This window comes from Macrotis lagotis, chromosome 5, assembly GCF_037893015.1.
Source record: "Macrotis lagotis isolate mMagLag1 chromosome 5, bilby.v1.9.chrom.fasta, whole genome shotgun sequence".
Taxonomy (NCBI): Eukaryota; Metazoa; Chordata; class Mammalia; order Peramelemorphia; family Peramelidae; genus Macrotis; species Macrotis lagotis.
Window position 1 is genome coordinate 229,065,979 of NC_133662.1, and position 20,195 is coordinate 229,086,173.

Genomic DNA, 20,195 nt, shown 5'->3' on the forward strand with positions numbered 1-20,195 from the left:
TTGATGGAATCAGTGGATCACCAAACTTCCTGCCTCATATTATTCATAGGTCATTGTCTCTACCTCTAATCCCAGAAAAGATAGTATTTTTCCTATAGAGCAATATTTTTTTAATAGGGATGATTGGAGCTTTTTTCCAAGAAAAGGAAATGATCAATTGCTTAAGAGGCCAATCAGCTATAAAATAATGTATCAGAAATAGCATTTTCAATAATGGCAACACAAAAATCAATGCCAGAAGTACTGAGACCATGGAGTAGGGATTTCCCATTTTTTTTCAAGTCCTGGATGGTAGGGATGGGTGTTATCTGATGATTATTATATGCCAGTCATGAGCCCTTCCAGACCATTTCCCCACCTTCCCCAGCATGTGACAGATCACAAGAGTCTGCCTCAGTTCCAGACTTCCCTCCCCCCCCATAAACAAATGACATAGGAGAAGGAAAAAAGATGAAACCAGCAAGCAAGATAAACACATTTGGTTTCTTTTCCCCAAGACAGCTGGATTCCATCCCTAGATAACCCAGCAGCTCAAACTCTACTCCAGTTGATTTAGCCCATGCTAGTTAGAGCAGACAGAAAAACTATGAACAAGCTACCATAAGTAGCCTGTCTCTCAATGGTCATTTTCTTTTCAACAGAGAATATGTGGAGACAGTCTTTTCTCCAGGGTCTTGAGCTCTCCCCTTCTCCATGAAATTCTTCACCATAAAGGCACCCTCCTCTCTACTTCTTTCCATCTCTCAAAAGTAGCAAGATCAAAAGTTCAGTACAAAAGCAGATGAATGATCAGACCTCTGTGATTGTTTTGTTTTTAAATATAGATTATATAAGCATCTCATTGAGGGAATAGTGTATTTCTTATTTCTGGTATCTTAGCATGTGCTAACCTATGTTCTATGTCTGCAGTACATTTGGGTTTTTCTGGCTGTTTACCTTGGCAGGAAGCAAGAAACGTGGGCAGGGACGGCAAAGTCACAATCAAGACTAAATGACACGGGTTTTTAAAAAGGAAAAAAATATCTTTGCTTTAAAATCTCTGCTACATAATGACATCATTTGTACCATCATAAGACTTGACACAAGTGCCAAGTAACAAAGGATGGCCAACAAGAAAAACACAATTGAAAATAAAACCCTGAAGGAAAAGTAGGAACAAAACCCCCAGAGTTTATTTTTCCCTCCCTCCCAATGCCCTACAATAACTGTACAATATTATAGTCCTAATCACATTTAAAAATAATTGATTATCAAAAGACAGATTCAAATGGAAACTCAACTTTTTGGCTTCTTAAATTGTGATATAAATATATAATATATATATATATATATATATATATAATGTATGTATGCTGTGTGTGTGCACATAGATTTTTTAAAAATAAAATATCTCCTTCTCCCTGTCCTTTTGATATCTGGTACCAGGGTGAAAAGAAGGGGAGAGGAGAGGCCAAGTCAATATGACATTCCTCCCAGCCTCTCCAAGGTCATCTCTATTTTCAAGACACCTCTAACTACATTAAAAACATCTTGCCCTTAATAACTCAGTCTTGCAATTAAAAACTGGCCTGAGCCAATAGAAAATACTGATGTCACTTTGCTGTTAGTGATCTATGGCTCAAAAGTCATAATAGTAGCCTATATTCTCAAAGAGCTATGGTAATTGTTAAGAAGCCCTATTTAATGTGTTCCTACCCTTCTGCCATATAGTATTACTATATTTATACCCATCTTGCACATCCTACCCCAAGCAAGTTTTTAAGAGACCCAACTTGACTCTGAAGACTAAGAGGAAAACAAAGTTGTAGCATTATAAATCCATTTTCCCATCTTTGTGCAAGAAAAAAAGGAAAAATGTCTTATTCTTTTTTTCTGTTTAGGTCTGGCTGAATCATTGGGATTGAAAAAAAAACATTTTTGAGATGATGCTGGTATCAAGGTGCATAGGGTCTCTTATTGGGGCTGTCAAACCAAGAAGTTGAGTTTCCATGGGGTTATTTTCTCCACAGTGCTTGTACAGTGTATAATTCTGACAAAATGCATTGTAGTCCTTGTGGCCATGAGTCTAAGATTTCTTTAAAAAAAAGTTAGCACCTGAGCCCACTTTCCATGTCTTGAAATTCTCTCCAAATGAGGAGCACCACCAACAGTGAGAATGACCCAGTTTTGTCCCTAATGATGTTCAATGAGAAGGTGCCCACACAAAACACTCCTACATAACTGCTCATACTGGTTGGGCATAGATGTGAACACAGCAAAGAAGTCAATCTAAATACACTTTGGCTGCAATATGGAGCAGAAATACCTGGAATTAACACTTTAGGACTTATTTTGAAATATACACACAGAGACACATACCACACCCATACACACACATACACATATACAGAGTTGACTTACTTTTAAACAAACATAGACAGACACACATAGACAGACAGACAGACAGACACACACACACACACACACACACACACAGTCACATACACACAGAGAGAGTCAAGGACCAGAGTTTGCATAATCCCCCGCCACAGAAGAAAGAGACATAAACATACACGCACTCTCTCTCACAAGGTTCTTTCTAGAGGCATTACTCACATGCAGTAGAAACTACCTGTATCCATTCCTAAAACCATGTGCCTGCTCTTTTTTAGGCCTCCTACACAGAAATACTTCTTTTCCCCACCCCTTCCCTGGTCCAAGGTGATTATCCAACATTCTGCAGCTGGATCACTCCAAGCTTCATCTCTGCACAAAGCTCTGGTCAGGAGAAAAAGGAAAAAGATTCCCCCAGTTCATCTGGCCTTAATTTTCCAAGTTCTTCAGAGCTTTGATGATCCACTTCATTGATTCTGACCATTCTACTGGGGATCAGGGGGAAAGGGAAATGAAAGGAACTAGGGAACAAAGGGGGCATGAGGTGGATTTTGGGGGTGAGGGAGGGGAAGGGAGAGTATCTTTATTCTGTTTACAGAAAGATTTGTTTTTAAAAAAAAAAAACAAAAATTGATTTCTCTCCCCCACCCCCTAATCCTCACCCCAACAGTTCTATTCTGAAAAAGAAGGGAAAATGGCTAAGTCAGGAAATTCTTCATTATTATAGGTGTTCCCCTGGTCTCCCAACATAGACAGCATCTCCTAATAAGAAAAAAGAATAAAACTAGTATTAAAAATTAGTCCTTACATCCATCAGGCAATCTCCCACTGTACTTACTCTAGTATCAATAGGCTCCACAGACATGATTTTTGTCCTCATGAGCTACACTGGCCCCCAATTCCCAAATCCCTCCTATTGAAATTTTATTTTCTTCCTTCTTATTCTGTTCTTAATAGAAGAAGAAAAGATTATTTCTCTTCCCTTCAACACTGTTCTCAACTACAAATCTGAAGTAAGCTTTAACTCCATCCCTTTCTATCAAAGGCCAACCCTCTCTCTTCTGTTTGCTTAGTGGAGCCTTCTCCTACTCTATGTCCCCCTGGATCCACTCCCTCCATTGACTCTATCTCTCTCCTGGCACTTCTGTGAAGACCTTTCTAAGATCATCATCAGAGCTACATTTGTCTAAAAGCAGGCTTTTCTTTCTTTGTCTTGGGTGAGGTATATGTCCTCAACAGAGCAAAAAGACTGGCTTCCTCTAATTAGGGACTACACCCTTCCCCTTTCTCCTCCCATGCTGCTTAGTAAATAGGTGGTTGGCTGGCTGAGTCAAGGGTGACACAGTACCCCCTGGTCATCTTTCATAACAATGATGCTCCCATATTTACCCACCTCAGCTGAGTCTATTTCTTTCTTGTATAACTCCCTTTGGCTTCTAGACTCTGCAGTTTCCTGTCTGTCTCCTCAAGCTCCTTACCTGGAAGACTTCGGGCTGACTGGGCTGCTGTGGTGGCGGTTGCACGTGCTGTTCCCCTGAGCCAGATCGGTGGTGGGTCTGCTGCCCCTGTGGCCACTGTGGCCACACACTCACTCCCTCTGCCGTGCGGGCCTGAAACTGTCCCGAGGGTTGTCCTGCTTCTGTGCCTGGAGAAATGCCATCCTTTGATTAATCAGGCTAGTCCCAGTGCTTTGCCCCACATAGACAAAGGGCAACCCTCAGGAATTCAGCTTGTGTTTTGTGAGACTGTGATCATCTTGGCTGCCAAAGTATTAGAAAATATTAAAATTCTCCATGTATTCAGTGTTAGTAATAGTAACTGGTACTTATATAACACTTTAAGGTTTACAAAGTGTTTTACTTCTCTATGAACTTATTTGATCCTCTTCAACATTCTGAGGTGGGGACAGTACATGATGAGAAGCCCTGTTTTACAGATGAGGAAACTGGGGCTCAATGAAGTTAAGTCATTTACTATAATCAAACAACTTGGAAGGAGAGAAGAATGAGCACTGCTCTAGCTCCTACTATGGGTCAACCTCATTGAATCCTCATAGCCCTGGGAGGTGAGGCTATTATTACACCCAGGAGGAAAGAAAGGCAAACAGATTCACTGACTGGCCCAAAGTCATGCTGCTACATTGGATTCAGGTCTTCTAGTCTCTGAGCCTACTAGCACCACCTCCCCCTCACCACAGCATGTCACTAAGTCAGGACTGAGTCCTCTCCCCCATCCCCCAGACTCTCAGTGACACCAGCTGCCTCTCAGTTAAGTTGTCCTGTCTCCAAAGGCGCACACACACACACACACACACACACACACAGAGTTGAAGCTCAGAATGCGCTCACTAACATCTGTTCTTTCCCCTCTCATCTCCCCACTCCACAAGGACTCACCAAAGCTAGAGCCCCGGCTGGTGAGGCTGGGGTAGGCAGCAGCACCCGGTGATGCACCAGAGGGTCCAGGGAGAGACATGGGGCTGAAGGAAGACGGAGTCTGGAAGCTACCAACGGCAAACTGGGGGGCCCGGGTCTTGGATGAGGGAGGGGGGGCGACCTGCTACACAGACAGGACACAATGTGAGCAAGGCAGAGGAGAACATCGCTAATCTTCTCAGTGGGAAAGTCTCTTCCTTCCCTCAAAAGCTACTCAGAGAAAATAAAACTGAAGCCAGTTCACAATTTTATCTCCCTCCAGGAAGTGCTAACTTGCTACTCAAATATCATTTGTATGGCTGATAGAGGGTTTTCTGTAAACTCTTCTCAAACCTTTGTCTCACTAGCTCTATTAAGAATTTTTCCAAACCCCATTGCCTTAGAAAATCTTAAAAAAAAAATTTCCAGAGAAGCTAGGTGGCATAGTAGCTGGAGCTCTGTCCCTAGTCAGGAGGACCTGAGTTCAAATCCAGCCTCAGACACTTAATAATTACCTAGCTGTGTGACCTTGAGCAAGTGACTAAACCCCATTGCCTTACCATAAAAAAAAAAAAAAAAAATCCTCCAGGGCAAGAACTTGAATCTCCCAGAATCCAAGTCAATATTCCACATAAAACTAATGAATTAATAAGGGAGGGAGCAAGCACAGAACCAAAATGAATATAGCTCTTACCCTAAAGGAGGGTCCATTACACACTGGATATATCCAGCAAGCTACCTTGGGAAAACCTTCCACATACACATTTTCGTCAGAGCTTTGTAGGAGTATGTCAGAGGAGGAGGAAGTAAGAGAAGGAAGAAGAAGAGGTGTGTGGGGGGGAGTAGAGGAAGAGAGAAATTCAAGGTAGAGCCCTCACACCCACAGTCTCACTGCTTTTACATGTCAGACACAGGATTTAAAACCAAGTCTTCCTGCCTCTAAGTCCAACACCTACATTTACTTTGCATCTCCTTCAGAAGATACATATTAAAGAGTTAAAAGACAAACCTAGTCAAGATATTCTTCATACAACTCTGATTAAAGGCAGGAAACTGAAAAACATGAAGAACAGAGCTCAAAATATATGTGGGCTAGTTATGGATTTTCACTACAGACTCTCTACCTACCCTTAGAAGCTGAGAGGGGAGAGTGCTTTTCAAGAAAGGTCCAAGGAAGCTTTCCTATTTTACCAATGAAAAAAAATTCATTATAGGAGGTAAAGGTGGGACATAGGCTATACCTGGGCAACAAAACTGGGACGGGTACTAGGATTCCAGGCAGGAGCTGTGCCTTGTGAAGGGGTGGAGTGACGGGAGATCTGGGCCAACATTTGCCCTGCAGAAGCTTGTGGCTGGACAATGGTCCCAGGAGGAACCAGGCTGTTGTTTCTAGAAGAGAATAAGGTAGTAGAAAGGTGGAAAAGTTAAGGAAACCTGGGAAATAAAGTACATATCATCATCATCCCTAGGCCTCTGGTCTCAATTTTTCTTTGTGCTAAAGAAAACCTGACAAAATTTAGAAAAAAGAGAGGCAAATTCTATCAGATGTGCATGAACACAGGGAGAGGACATCTATAATGAGAGGGCAAGAGATGTGGTGTACTGGGGCAATGTAAGCACCCTTATTTTGCCTGAGTCTAGTAGTAAAGCTGGAGGAAGAAATCCTAGCTTTTTAAGTAGAATATTCTTCAACACCTCCTTCTCCCCCACCCCAGAGGCCTGTGGCACAAGTCAAAAGGACATACCTGAAGTTCTCTGTTGTTCTGGGGACTGGGGGGAAGGTGCTGCCTTGTGAGAACAGCTGCTGGCTAGCTGGGACAGTGCTGCTAGTGATGCCTTTACTCTGATCTGTAATGAAAAGGCATGGGGACAAGGTGAGGTCACTGCTCAGGGATCTGTCCTGCCAAGCTCAACACAGTGTCTGGACAGCAACTGCCTAGACTCAGATCCATCAAGAATCCAAGTTAGACTCTTGCTGTGAAGGGAAGAGGAAACCTAAATATTCTACATAAGTCTCTTTGTTAATTGATTGGAACCCAAATGAAACAGCTCCTGCCTACAAGGAGCTGAAAGTTCAATGGAGAACAATAAATACCAAGGTTACTTAAAAAGTGACAAAGCTATAATGACTTAGATAAGGACCAAACTTATGACTTCACTAGCAGAAGAAACTCTAGTAAAGAAACTTGCCCTCACCAAGATGAGGCTTAGAAGCACTCAAGTGCTGGGAAGGTCAGTGGCTTGCCCAGGGTCACTAAACTGGAAGGGGTCAGCAGCAGTTCTCTCCACTAGACCAGACTGGCATCACATGTACCTGCACTAATGTTGGGGTAGATCTCAGCAAACCGTGGGTCTCTATCCTGACCAAAGAGGCCATCTGACTTCTCCAGGGGCTTGCTGTGCTCTGGGCCTGCGGCTGCCCCAGGCTGAACTGAGACCTAGGGAAAGGAAGGAGAAAGGGATATGAACCCTACCTGAGAGGTAATCTCCTTTAATCTAAGTCTAGGGTCCTTTAATCCAACTAGCATGATGTTCTTTAAGATGGGGAAACCTAAATCCCTTTAATGTTCAGAATTCATAATGAAAATAGTAGGATGAAAGGCTCCTGACACTGAACACAGCAGTCTGTCTTCATTTTTCCTAGTTTAACTGATGAACTTTCATCATCATCTTAGTCAAGAGTTATAATTGTCATAATGTCTCAATTCTTCAGTATTTCATTTTAAAGTGATTTTCTTTATTTTCTTTCAATTAAGTAAAGTAGTATTGACTTTCAAAAGTCCTCTAACAAATATCTGCCTACCTGAATCTCTCTAGTCCCCCAGGTTGGCTCCCTGTTGGCTGTCTAGGACTTGCTCTTTGTATATCCTGTCCACTGATGTTGGGAGCTCCCCTTCTTCCAAATGTTCTTCTTTCTCTAGGTCAAGTTATGTCTTTCAATCCTAACACTTTCCAAGCTCAACTTAAAAAAGTAAAAAATCCATGAAATTTTTCTTAACCCTATCCATCCAATCATTCCAATATTTCCTAGATGTTTTCACTGCATATGTTTCTTACATTGTATTAGCACTCTTTGCTCTATTTTTATATAGTGGTCCAGTATTTCCTTATGAGATTATAAATACTCCCAATAAACTGTTTTAATCTTTTCTATGTGTCCTCTTAAAGTACTTAATGTAGGATATCCTCAATGCAGATTGCTGAATGACCAGGCTCCAGATCAGAAAGTCTGTAGAGGCCAGCTCCCTAGTCTGCCTGGCTAGTCTGCCCCACATCTCCATTCAAACCTGAAACCAGGACATAGATTCCAAGTTCAAGCCTTCATTACCTTTTTCTTATAACCCCTCTATTATAATAACCATTCTTCCCAAATGCAGGCTTTCCTTGCTCTAATCCATGGTGCCATAATCTTCATAAATGCAAGGGCAATTTACATTACTCTTCTGTTCAAAACTCTTCAATGGCTCCATTAAATATCCAATAAAATCCATATTCAAAGTCCTCTACAATCTAGACAAACTGGAGGACTTCCTGTTCCTATGTTGTTCCTATTTATCCCCTTTCTATAGACTATCCCCTTTGCCCAGGTACTGCCCTCCTTCTAACTCCATTTGTTAAATTCTATCTCATCTTCTTCTAGGTCCAGCTCAAATGCTACCCCTTCCTCCTTAATTCCCTCAGTCAAATATAATATTTTCTCCCTCCTTTGAACTTTCCTAAGCATTTGGTATCTCTATTACACACTTATCTTACTCTCTTGGTAATGTAATTATATAGGTACTAGTAGCCCTTACTACAAATTTTTCAAAAAACTAATTCTTTTTATATCTATCTCTGTCCTGAGTACAAGACCATATAAAAACATTGTTAGTACTCCTGTTAATTTAATATAAACCTCCAAAAAAATCTATATATAGAAAATATTTCATATACAAACCTTTTTTTTTCTGTTCTTTGTCCATTGAAATGTTCATATTTGTTAATGTTTGTCAGGTTCGTAACAAAAAAAGAAAATTTGGAAAAGCAATGCCTTGTATATGGTGCTTAAAAAATAATTGTTGAATAACCAAATACATTAATAATATCAGAGGCCTGGCCCAAATAAACCAATATCCCATAGAAGGGGGCTCAGTTTTATAAATTATGTGTAATGAGAGGAAATTGTGATTAATCCAATTAAATTCAACAAACATTTACTAAAACCCCTACTATGGGCAAGACGTTCCTCAAGGAGCTTCTATTCTACAGAGGTGGATACATAATTGTCATAAAGACAATTCCATGCAATCTAATTTAAGGTGGGGAAAAAGCACTAACCAGTTGGGGTGTCAGAAGAGGCTTCCCATATGTAGCAAGTGGTACCTGAGTTGAGTCATGAAGGAAGCTAAGGAGTCTAAGGGGGGGAGGAGAGAAGGGAATGCATTTCAGGCCCAAGAAACCTTTAAGGAAGGTGATGGCAGGGACAAGAAAAGCAACCACAACTAGATCATATAAAATTAAGTCAGACTGGGGAAAGGATGAAGTATAATGAAACCACACAGACATTATGAAAACAATAATCTTAGAAAACAAAATCCAGCTCTAAATTTATGCTCCCATTTCTTCTAATGATGATGTCTCCAACTCCAACCAGAATTCCTAGCCCTCACTAACTATGTAGCAAAAACTTCTGGTCCTAGGCTAGAAGGATAAAAGAAATAGTATGTGATGGCCTCATGGCTGACTACTGCCCTCTCTGACCCTTCTTAGTGGAAGGGACTTACTGGTTCCTGATCAACTTACCTGAGAATGATTATAGCTGGCCAAACCATCTCTTCCTGGTACTACATCAAGTTCTGTTTGCTGTTGCTGCCTACAGAGCAAAAGAGGGTGAATGAAAAAAAAATCTAAAGATCTCAGAAACCCAGACTTAGAACTGTACCTACCTCTCCCATTTAACAGATGAAGAAATTAAGACCCTGAGATGGTCACCAAGTCTATTCACCAAATAGCCCCACCACTCACCTGGGTGCCAGTTGCCCAGAGCCCATCTCCAAGGGCAGATTAGCTGCAGGACCTAGCTGTGGCCTTTGGATAGAGTTTGATAGTGTGGGCCGCTGCTCTTGGTTGGAATTCCTGGAAAATAATTTGTGGTTGAGAGGAGTAGATAAGGGGATATTAAAAAGAGAGAGAGAGAGAGAGAGAGAGAGAGAGAGAGAGAGAGAGAGAGAGAAAGAGAGAGAGAGTGTGAGAGAGAGCAAGAGAGAAATATATGTTTGCTCATAAATCTCTGTATATTAATTATTTAGTGAATAAACCCTAAGCTGTCTTTACCCACAGATAGGGTCACACAAAAAATCACATGGCAAAAAAGAACACGGGGCAGCTAAGTGGCACAGTGGATAAAGCACCAGCCCTGGAGTCAGGAGTACCTGGGTTCAAATCCGGTCTCAGACACTTAATAATTACCTAGCTGTGTGGCCTTGGGCAAGCCACTTAACCCCGTTTGCCTTGCAAAAACCTAAAACACAAAACACAAAAAAAAAAAAAACACAAAAAAGATAGCTTTACAGTCAATAAACCTCCAATTAAACACTTGCCTAACCCTTTTTCCTTTCAGGGCTTTGTTAGAAAAATTTCTGTTGATTGTCTGTCTTACTTCTCTCTCCTTTGTAAATTCTTTGAAGCAAGGCACCATTGTCTTTTCAGTAGCATGTCAACTAAATACCTAAAATAATGCTCTCAATCCCTGGCCTCAATTTCCTACCTGTCCCATTCTGTTTTCTGAGCCAGGAAATGCAGAAGGACATGGGTCACTGAATTTCCTTTTTTGTAGCCATATTTTTCTTAGTCCAAAGCTCAAGGGTAAATTGAATATGATGTTTAAAAAGTTTCCAGTGAAGGAGCAGCTAGGTAGCACAGCACCAGCCCTGAAATCAGGAGGACCTGAATTCAAACCTGTCCTCAGACACTGCCTTGCCAAAAAAAAAAAAAAAGTTTCCAGTGAAAGAGTTCTCAGAACTTGGACTTTTTGTTCCTAATCAATCACAGATTAAGAGATACTATTATTCAAGTCCCATTCAAATTCCAAATTAGGCAGAGGATAAACCTGTGTGATCTCAGGATGGATGACAGGAACCTGACTATGTTCCCTTCCTCCAGTGTAAACAGGAACTCTTCCTTATTTTAGCCCAGAAGTACTTGTTGCATGAAATCAACTATATACCTGGTCAGTGGAAGACTGTCCTTTCTTCTCAAACTAAATTGAAAACTAAGGAACAAGAAAATACTCCAGAATTTTATCAAGGTTAAAAATCTCATTTATTGGGACAGCTAGGTGGTGCAGTGGATAAAACACCAGCCCTGGAGTCAGGAATACCTGGGTTCAAATCCGGTTTCAGACACTTAATAATTACCTAGCTGTGTGGCCTTAAGTAAGCCACTTAACCCCATTTGCCTTGCAAAAAAAAAAAACCTAAAAAAAAATCTCATTTATTCTATGGGGTTAATTAATTCTGGCATTCTCTTCCACTCTCCTCCTGATGGATGACTTATTTTGTCAACTGGCACATGCAACAAAATATGGTAGGTCTAAAATACCCCTTAGTATAGCTATCAAAACAGCTATGTCCAACCTAAAGTGATCATGTTTCAAAACAATGATACTGATCCTCTTACAGATCACTGTCAAATCAATGGCTGGTACCACTCTTGACTGTACAGGTAGCCAATTACTTTGAAAGGGTAGGCAAGAATATGGACAGAAAACAGCATGGTCTGAAAACCATTTGGACCAGAAACTCTGGTGAATCTACAGATGTAGCATGAGGAGTGGGAGAGAAAATACTGAGACAGATAAAGTCATCAGTATCATTCACTAAGAAGAAATAGCTACACCTTGAGACAAATGTTATAAATTTTGTCACTGTTTAAATATCTACTGGGTAAGAGTAAAAGGGATTCATTTGCTACTCCACAGTAACTGGTTTGATACCCAAGATACTGAGCATCCATCTCTTCATTATTAAAAACATCTATAGAACATTTACTCTCCCAGCCAGATGCATAGCTAACAATTGCCTCTTGCTATAGATTATGAAGAATAGAAGCAAACCCATGGAAGTCACACTGCTAAAACCAGAGTATATAATAGCAAGAGTAGAAGACAGTACTAGGGGGCAGCTAGGTGGCACACTGAAGAGAGCCACCAGCCTTGGAGTCAGTAGTACTTGGGTTCAAATCCCACCTAGCCGTGTGGCCTTGGGCAAGCTACTTAACCCCATTTCCTTGAAAAATCTAAAACAAAAAAAAAAAACAACAGTACTAGTCTTGGAGTCTGAAAAGACCTGTCTGAATTCCAACTCTGAGACTTAACAGTTATATGACCATTAACAAGTCACTTAATCCCTCTGAGTTGTTTCCTCATCTATAAATTCAAGAACACCTAGAGTATCTACTTCACCAACTTGCTGTAAGGGTCAAAGGAAATAACATATGCTTTATATATTTCAACTGTTAACTATTCAGTGAACTGAATTGAATTCAATGCACACAAATCAGACCCTGAGGCTTTCTCCGATACTGTCACTACCATATTGTCATTATTATGTGCCTGACCCCTTGCCACTGTTCAGGGGATATGGCAAACTTCTCCCTTTGCAGTGAAAAAGGAATAACTAAATATTGTTCTAGCATTCCCCTCATATCCCTTCCAAAAGTGTCGCCTTTTAATTGGCATGATGTTGAGGTATCAGCAGAAGGAGAAAACTATATCCACATCTCTTCCTCACATATTCTGACTCCCTGGCCAAAATAAAGGCATTGGAAAAAGACAGTGAGTCATGCCAAAATATTTCTCTTAAAAAATAATAAAGATTATTAATTTAAGGAGGAAAGAAAGATGAGAAAAGTTAAATACCAAGCACCCAGATCTTTCTGAAACCAGTCACCAATACCTTTATAGTGTTAGGTATGGAAACCAAGAGAAAAACTATAGTAACCTTGACCACACTGATTTCAAGTCAGTAAAGTTAAGGCAGAAGGGAAGCACCTCAGGTATCATCTGTTCTTGGTCACACCAAATTGATTAAAAATCATTTAACTTTCCTTATTAAGTTCTTGGATTAGTTGATCCTGATCTCTGATTAATATTGACAATGCTAATTTATTACTCAATCTAGTCATAACGATGAAGGTTAGTGACCTGATCTAGGTCAAAGAGGTAGATTAGATGGAAAAAGAAAAGCAGGTAAGTTAAGAAGGGGAAAAGAAGAAGAAAAGATGGAAGGAAGGAATCAAGACTGGTGAGACAGGATTGGTTTGGGGGAAGAGTTCTAATTTTGTGAAAACAGGGTGTGGGGTGGGTGATAGGAGAAGGAGAGTAAGTCAATCAAAGTGATTAAAAAGGAAAATCATTCTTAGGAACAACTAAAAAAGTAAAACTAGTTTAAGTGTCCTCCTCTTCAGTGCCTGTAATTGGCATTATGACTACAAGTACCAGCAGTAAGAAAAATGGTGTTTATTTCCCTTATTTCCATATTCTGACTCCATGGCCAAAACAAAAGTATGAGAGAAAGAGAGTGAAAGGAGCTATGATCTGTTAAAGCTCCTCTAACTGACATCAGTCCAGACATCCTGTCTTACCCAATGGCTCCCAATCTTGCAAAGAACGGAAGGGTGAAGATTCCTAGTTGAGTGTTCTTCAATATAGCTTGGGGAGGAGGGAGGACTTAGTCCTGGTTAATCTGGAGGGGCCCTCAGTGGTACCTACTTCACGCTGGTGTTGGTACAGATGATGTACTCAATCTCATCTGAGTATGGGTTCTGGAAGGTAAAGGAGCTGGTTCTCATCCAGAGCCACTCATGGTTCTTGGACCGGAACCGGAACATGACAGACAGAACCTGGCCTTTTAATTTCACCACCTGGAAGAGTTTTTACCAAGTCAGTGGGACCCCAAGCAAAAGAAATGGGCTGAACAACACACTGATCCAAAGTGCTTCCCCCTCCCCCCATCATCCTTGAGGGCCTACAGGCCCTCTCTGTATTAATCTGCATTTATTAAGTGCCTACTCTGTGCAAGGCAACATTCTCAGGATGGGGACACACAGAAAAGTATCCCTGCCCTCCGAGCACTGATAGTGCATCAGGGGGCAGACCATATGAATACACAGGGATGTACCTCCTAGGAGAAGGGAGAGGGCAGGCTTCCTGTAGGAGACAGGGCCTGGGCTGAGGACTAGAGGAGCCTGCCCTGTCCTAGAGAAAGCCTTTGGGGGCTGGGGGGTGGGGGAGACACCAGGAAGGGGTCAGCGTGTGTGCAACCAGAGAAGCAGAGATGAAGGGAACAGCAAGTAAGGCAGTTTGACTGGAGCATCAGAGTGAGAAAGAAGGCTAGAAAGGCAGCTGGAGTCAGAGAATGAAGAGCTTAGCAAGCATCCATTTGGTCCTGGAGGTCACTGAGGGCTCTTGAGCAGGGAACGAGACCTGTGCTCCAAGAAGATGATGCTGGCAGCTGGGTGGAGGTTGACCAGAGGAGGGAGAATTGGGAGCCAGGAATCCAACCAGGAAGCTGCTGCAATAGTCCAGGCAAGGGGCGATGGGGGAGTGAAGGGCTGATGGAGGCAGGGAAAGGAACAAACTAGAACCTCGGAGTTCTTACATCTGTGAGGTATGGGCATGCAGGTTGTCCTCCCATTAGACTAGAATCTTCATAAGGGGCAGTATTCTGTATACAGGGGCCCTTCTGTTTTCAATGATTAATTCTTCTAGTCTAAAGTGTGCCTTGAGATCATAAGGGGTCAAGCTTTGTGAACTCTGGAAAGGCTACGCAAAGAGACTATGCAACTATAATGATGTCCTAGTACTTTCTAGCTTCCATTTCTATGTTTCCCATCATGATCACTTATATGCGAACAAAGTGTAGTCATTTTCTTTAAGGGAGGACAGCCAGACTGAAGCCTCCACAACTTTAAGATGTTCTGCCTATTTCAAACAGAGCTGTTAAGTAGCTGAAAAATATGGAAATAAACAGTGTATTTCTCTGCAAGGCTCCAAGATTTTATATTGTTATAGTTAGAGCAAAAAAATGAAGCAAATATTTTCAAAGACCAGCAAGGAAAAGGTGTTGGTAAGCCCACTTAGTCTTGGAAAGCTTCTCAGCTCTCTAAAAGAAACCCAGAAGACATCCATTCCTTGCAGATGGTCTGAGAGTCTTAGAAACCTGGACATGGTTTACATGAAGTCAGTTGATTCTACCCATCTCCTGATACCAATGTGTTTCTCTTTTCAGAGCAGAGAGATAAAAACTATCAGGAGTCTGATGAAATTTTGCAAGGAAAATTCCTCTAAAGTAAAGCAAAACTGGTTTTAAAAAGCAATTTGAAGTGGTTTTCTTTTCTAACCAAAGAACCAAAAAATGTTTTATGTCTTATCCATCTTGTATCACAGAAACTGAGAGCTGGAGTTTCAGAGGCTATCTTGTCTGACCTATATGTACCATTAACCTCTTATAAAACAAACCTGACAAGGAGGCATCTAGCTTTGGCTTTAAAGTCTTTAGTAAGGAGGACTCACCATTTCAAGATAGCACTTAATTGTTAGCAAGTTGCTCTTTACATCCAGGTATAATTCTGGAACTAAATGGAACAAATCTAATTTCTCTTCCATAAGAGAACCTTTCAAATACTTGAAGATAGCTATTATTTTCCCATCCACTCATTACCCTCTTCATTACATATCTTTAGGACTTCAGTCAACTAAAATTTAAGAGTAACTGAATAAATATCAATGATGGGCAACTATCAATGAAGGGCTTATGTACAGAGTGCTATGTCTGGAGTCAGGAATACTCATCTTCTTGAATTCAAATCCTACCTTGGACACTTAATAGCTGTGTGACCCTGAGTAATTCAGTTAATCTTGTTTGCCTCAGTTTCTTTATTGGTAAAATGACCTGGAGAAGAAAATGGCAAACCATTCCAGTATCTGCAAAGAAAACCCCAAATGGGACCACAAAGGACAGGACATGACTGAAAAAAAAAGGCTAGAAAAAAACAATGATGAATTATCAGAAATCAATTATTCTACAGAAAACAAGTCAGGTCTTCTTTTGAGATTAGATCTAGATATGACTCTCCCTCCATTCTGAAGCCAAGCAGAGATGAAATGGGCAATAATCTATTTTAAATTATTTTATACTAGTCTTCACCTCTATAAACACAAATGTCTGAGTTGAGTTGAACAAATGAAATTATAGTGCCTTGCACAAAGTAGGTGACCCAATAAATAACTGTTCAATGAATGAATGAATGAATGAATGAATGAATGCCAAAGCAAAAAGTCTATTCCAATCTGCATCATAAGTAAGAATAAAAGAAATTACCTGTTGGAAACTGTCTCTTAAGAGCTGCTGGTCTTCATGATGGCAGAATTCTACAATATCCTTTCCTAATAGCTCCTAAGTGAAGAAAGGAGAGTAAGGTTCTCTTTACCTAAAGTCTTAGAGTCTTCTTGCTACTTTCTCCCTTTCCACTGGTCTGGGATTCAGGAATCTGATTTTTTTAATTTTCAATTCCATCCTTAACTGCATGTTGCTCTTGGGCAAGGTTCCTTCCCTCTCATCCCACTCTATTTGAAGACTTAGCCAAAACCTCTAGTGTTCTCAGATGGATTATCCAATGTGTGTATTACTCAGACCCTTTACTTCTTTCCTCCCCTTCCAGCGGAAGAATAGCCTAAATTCATTAGATTAAGGAATGGATTCCTAAATTTCTAATGATTCTAGAAGAAGGGTTCTTGACATTTCTTGACATTTTTTGTTATGGATCCCTTGGCAACCTAAGAAAGCCCAAGGACTTCTCAGAATAATGGTTCTAGATGCCTAAAATTAAATATAAAAAAAAAAAAATCATGAAGGACCCCAAGATAAGAACTCCTAGAGCATTAGACCTTTTTTCTAAACTGATAAGGATGTCTCAGGTAATTTTTATTATGGATTTTATATTCAAGTAGTATTTATTTAGTTGGATGCAGTTTAGTTAACCTGATGAATGCAATTTAATAATAAACACTACAAACTAGCATCTTATTTCTCTGTTTTGTGAATTCTTGTAGATCAAGAGTGATCCAATAAATTTGAATTAATCTATATGAGTATAGTCATAGTTATATTAAGTATGGGAACACAAATATAAGTCTTAAAAAGAGAACAATCAATATGCAAACACAAAGTAGCAATTATTGTTACTTACAATAAGAGTAAACAGATATTTACAGGATATATTTATACACACACACACACACACACACACACACACACACACATACACATCTGTATCAGGTTGCCTTTGCTGGTTTCAGCTGTCACACCTAACACTAACATACACTAACCCTAAGGTATAGCTTTTGCAAACCTACAATGGGTAGGAGAAAAAAGAAGCCAAAATGTCAGTTATGTCTTGTATTGAGCATCTCACCTGTGGCTGGTAGCCCACAGTGGCTATGCAGCGATGGTCCACAAAAGTAAAGATACCCTCAGTGTTGTGACGGGAGATGAATTCTGTTGGCTGGCAGACATTACTCATATCTGTGCAGTTGGGAGAACTGGTCACCTGAAAACCAAGAAACAGTTAAGGGAAAAAAAAAATCTTACCACCTAAGCCCTTAATGTTGCTTTTTTGTTTGTTTGTTTTGCAAGGCAATTGGGTTAAGTGGCTTGACTCCTGACTCCAGGGCCAGTGCTCTATCCACTTTGCCACCTAGCCACCCCCACCTAAGCCTTTAAAGAAACCAAACATATGTGTCCCTATCTCCCACATAATCATTTCCATAATGACTTTTCAAAAGATCTCACAATATTTACAAATACAAATACAAGTACAAATAATTCCCATATCTGTTTCTCTCTATCAGGGTCAGGGAACTCTGGCCCATGAACTGTGTAAGATTCATTAAATCATGTAGCCTGGGCACTGCCAAGGTAACCACAGGTAGGAATCAACAGTTCAATAAATCTAGCAGTTTTTTTAGGGGGTGAATTAAATGTTTGACTAAATATAATAGGCTAATTTTCAAGTTTTGACTCAGCAGAAAAGTTTCCCACCCCTGCATAAAGAGGGAAGAATTACACAAATATCGTCCAGGAAAATTTAAAACCTAATAGCAAACTCCCTTTAACGAATAGTAAAGAAAGGGGAAAACAGCCACTTAAAATCCAAGTCTCCCCACTCCCTTCTGATAGAGCTAGATTCCTTAATCCAATTAAAAAACTGAGGTTTAAAGTTACCAAGGAAACTGTAAAGCAGTGTCTGTACCAGAAACTAGAAGGCCTAACTTCTATTTCTTTTCTCTAGTTACTCTTTAAGATATAAAAATAGAGAGGATATATAGTTATTCCCTAACACAGGGGCCAGGAAACTAGAGAAGTGAAGGCAATCAGAGGGTCAAAATCATAAAGGAGCTATCTAAGAAGAGAAATGACAACCACCACTCATGCTTTCATCTTCTGTAAAGCCAAAAAGGTATTATAAATCCCCAACACTAAATCAAATGTCCAAAGTTTTACATTTTTGTTTCTATGGGGTCAAATAATAAGAGAAACGTATGGAGGGGGAGGAGCAGTATTTTACTTCACACTTGCCTGCAATCGGCCAATGGCCACAAGGCAGAACTTGCTTCCCTGGCTAGCCTCAGGATCATCATCTGGGAGCGAGACACCTATAGAATGAGATAAATCAGAGTGTATGATAATATTAGCAAGAGATAAGAATATGATTTCTCTGTCATCACATTCAACTGAGATCAATGTATAATATGGAACCAATGTAAAGACTAACAGAATGCCTTCTGTGGGGGGTGGGGGGAGGAGGGAAGCAAGAATGGGGGAAAAAATTATAAAACTCAAAATAAATCTTTTTTTTTTGAAAGGCAACGGGGTTAAGTGGTTTGCCCAAGGTCACACAGCTGAGGCCAGATTTGAACTCAGGTACTCCTGACTCCAGGACCGGTGCTCTATCCACTGTGCCACCTAGCCACCCCTTAAATAAAATCTTTCTTTAAAAAAAAAAAAATTAGCAGGAGAGTGAAGAGATGTCTTGTCCAAGCAATGACCTTGAAAATAAATAAGGTACCCAGAACCAAAGAATGTCCAATCAAATACAATGGGGGGGGGGGAGAATTAAAACTCCAGGGTGGAAGAGGAAATGGGGTCATCAATCTCTTCCCTTCCCCAGTGCTTTTTTTTCTCAGAAAAAACAGCAATAGCATTTCCCTAATCTGAGGATCCAACCATAGTAGGAAGAAAAGTCATAGATTGGATTATAAATTACACATTTATAAAGATTAAAATCTATTTTCAAGTTCAAATTTAAGCATTGCTGCATAGAAACTCCTTTTTCTGTTGTTTTGTTTTACTTTTTTTCCTTTGAACAAACAAAAGAAAGCACCCAGTCTGGGGGGAGGGTGGGAAAGAGGAAAGGGGAGAGAAGGAAAATGGGAAGAACAGGATTAATGGAAGGGAAATAGGAGAAGACAAGTGTCAGGATTCCAGAATTCTTTGCCAGGCCACTTAAGAGGTGTTTTCTCTCTAAATGTGTGGAACTTGTTTCACAGAATTAATCTACTCTCCATCCCCTCTTTGATTTTCTCAGTCCTGTCTTCCAAGTTGATATAAAACACTGCCTATATATTCTTTTCACCAGTCCATAGCCTTCCTCTGCTTCAAAGTTTGAAGAAACCTGTTCTTTGGAAAGCTTTTTCTATGGGCTGTCCTGATCTCTAATTACTCCTTTATGTACTGAATAGACATTCCTGTCAATCCATACTTGAAGATAAATTGTATTTATGCACATATATATTAGTGTTCATTTGTGGTTAAGTATATATATACCCATGTGGCCCAGGAACTGAGGCCAGATTGAGTCTTCTTTGGTTCCTCTATGGTCCTTTATAGAATACAACACAGTACACTGAATGACTCACCGGCTGGGGGCCAGGCCTTGATGTAGCCTGTGCAGTGAACAACCACAAAGTGAGGCTCCCCTTCCTTTACAGAGCCAAGGCCATTCCTAGAGAAAATCATATATATCAGGAGAAAACATATTTTGAAGATAGGTATTGTAATGCATTGTTGGTGGAGCTATGAATCAGTACAACAGTTGTAGCAAACAATTAAGACTTATGCAAATATGAAATAATGCTGAGCGAGATGAGTAGGACCAAAAAAACATTGTACACCCTAACAGCAACATGGGGGTGATGATCGATCTTGACAGACTTGCTCATTCCATCAGTGCAACAATCAGGGACAATTTTGGACTATCTGTAATGGAGAATACCAATCTGTATCCAGACAAAGAACCGTGGAGCTTGAACAAAGACCAAAGACTATTATTTTCTTTTTTTTTTAAGGGTTTTTTTTTTTGCAAGGCAAG

At 40.3% G+C, this 20,195-nt stretch overlaps 1 protein-coding gene across 4 annotated transcripts in view; it reads right to left on the reverse strand.

Annotated features, from left to right (window-relative positions):
• Positions 1-261: 261 nt before the first annotated feature.
• Positions 262-20,195, reverse strand: part of ARNT (aryl hydrocarbon receptor nuclear translocator) — a 56,363-nt gene continuing 36,429 nt past the window's right edge. For 2 of the 4 annotated variants that reach the window (XM_074188756.1, XM_074188754.1), the window contains 13 exons: positions 19,744-19,829; positions 18,404-18,480; positions 17,241-17,375; positions 16,148-16,222; positions 13,537-13,688; positions 9,792-9,902; positions 9,570-9,639; positions 7,102-7,225; positions 6,533-6,635; positions 6,029-6,176; positions 4,770-4,929; positions 3,852-4,018; positions 262-3,135 (listed from right to left, as the gene is read on the reverse strand). In XM_074188756.1, coding sequence (XP_074044857.1) covers positions 3,046-3,135; positions 3,852-4,018; positions 4,770-4,929; positions 6,029-6,176; positions 6,533-6,635; positions 7,102-7,225; positions 9,570-9,639; positions 9,792-9,902; positions 13,537-13,688; positions 16,148-16,222; positions 17,241-17,375; positions 18,404-18,480; positions 19,744-19,829 — 1,498 coding nt within the window. In that variant the 3' untranslated portion in view covers positions 262-3,045. Of the gene's footprint in view, positions 3,136-3,851; positions 4,019-4,769; positions 4,933-6,028; positions 6,177-6,532; positions 6,636-7,101; positions 7,226-9,569; positions 9,640-9,791; positions 9,903-13,536; positions 13,689-16,147; positions 16,223-17,240; positions 17,376-18,403; positions 18,481-19,743; positions 19,830-20,195 lie in introns of all 4 variants that reach the window. The other 2 variants (XM_074188755.1, XM_074188752.1) reach the window with 1 other exon arrangement.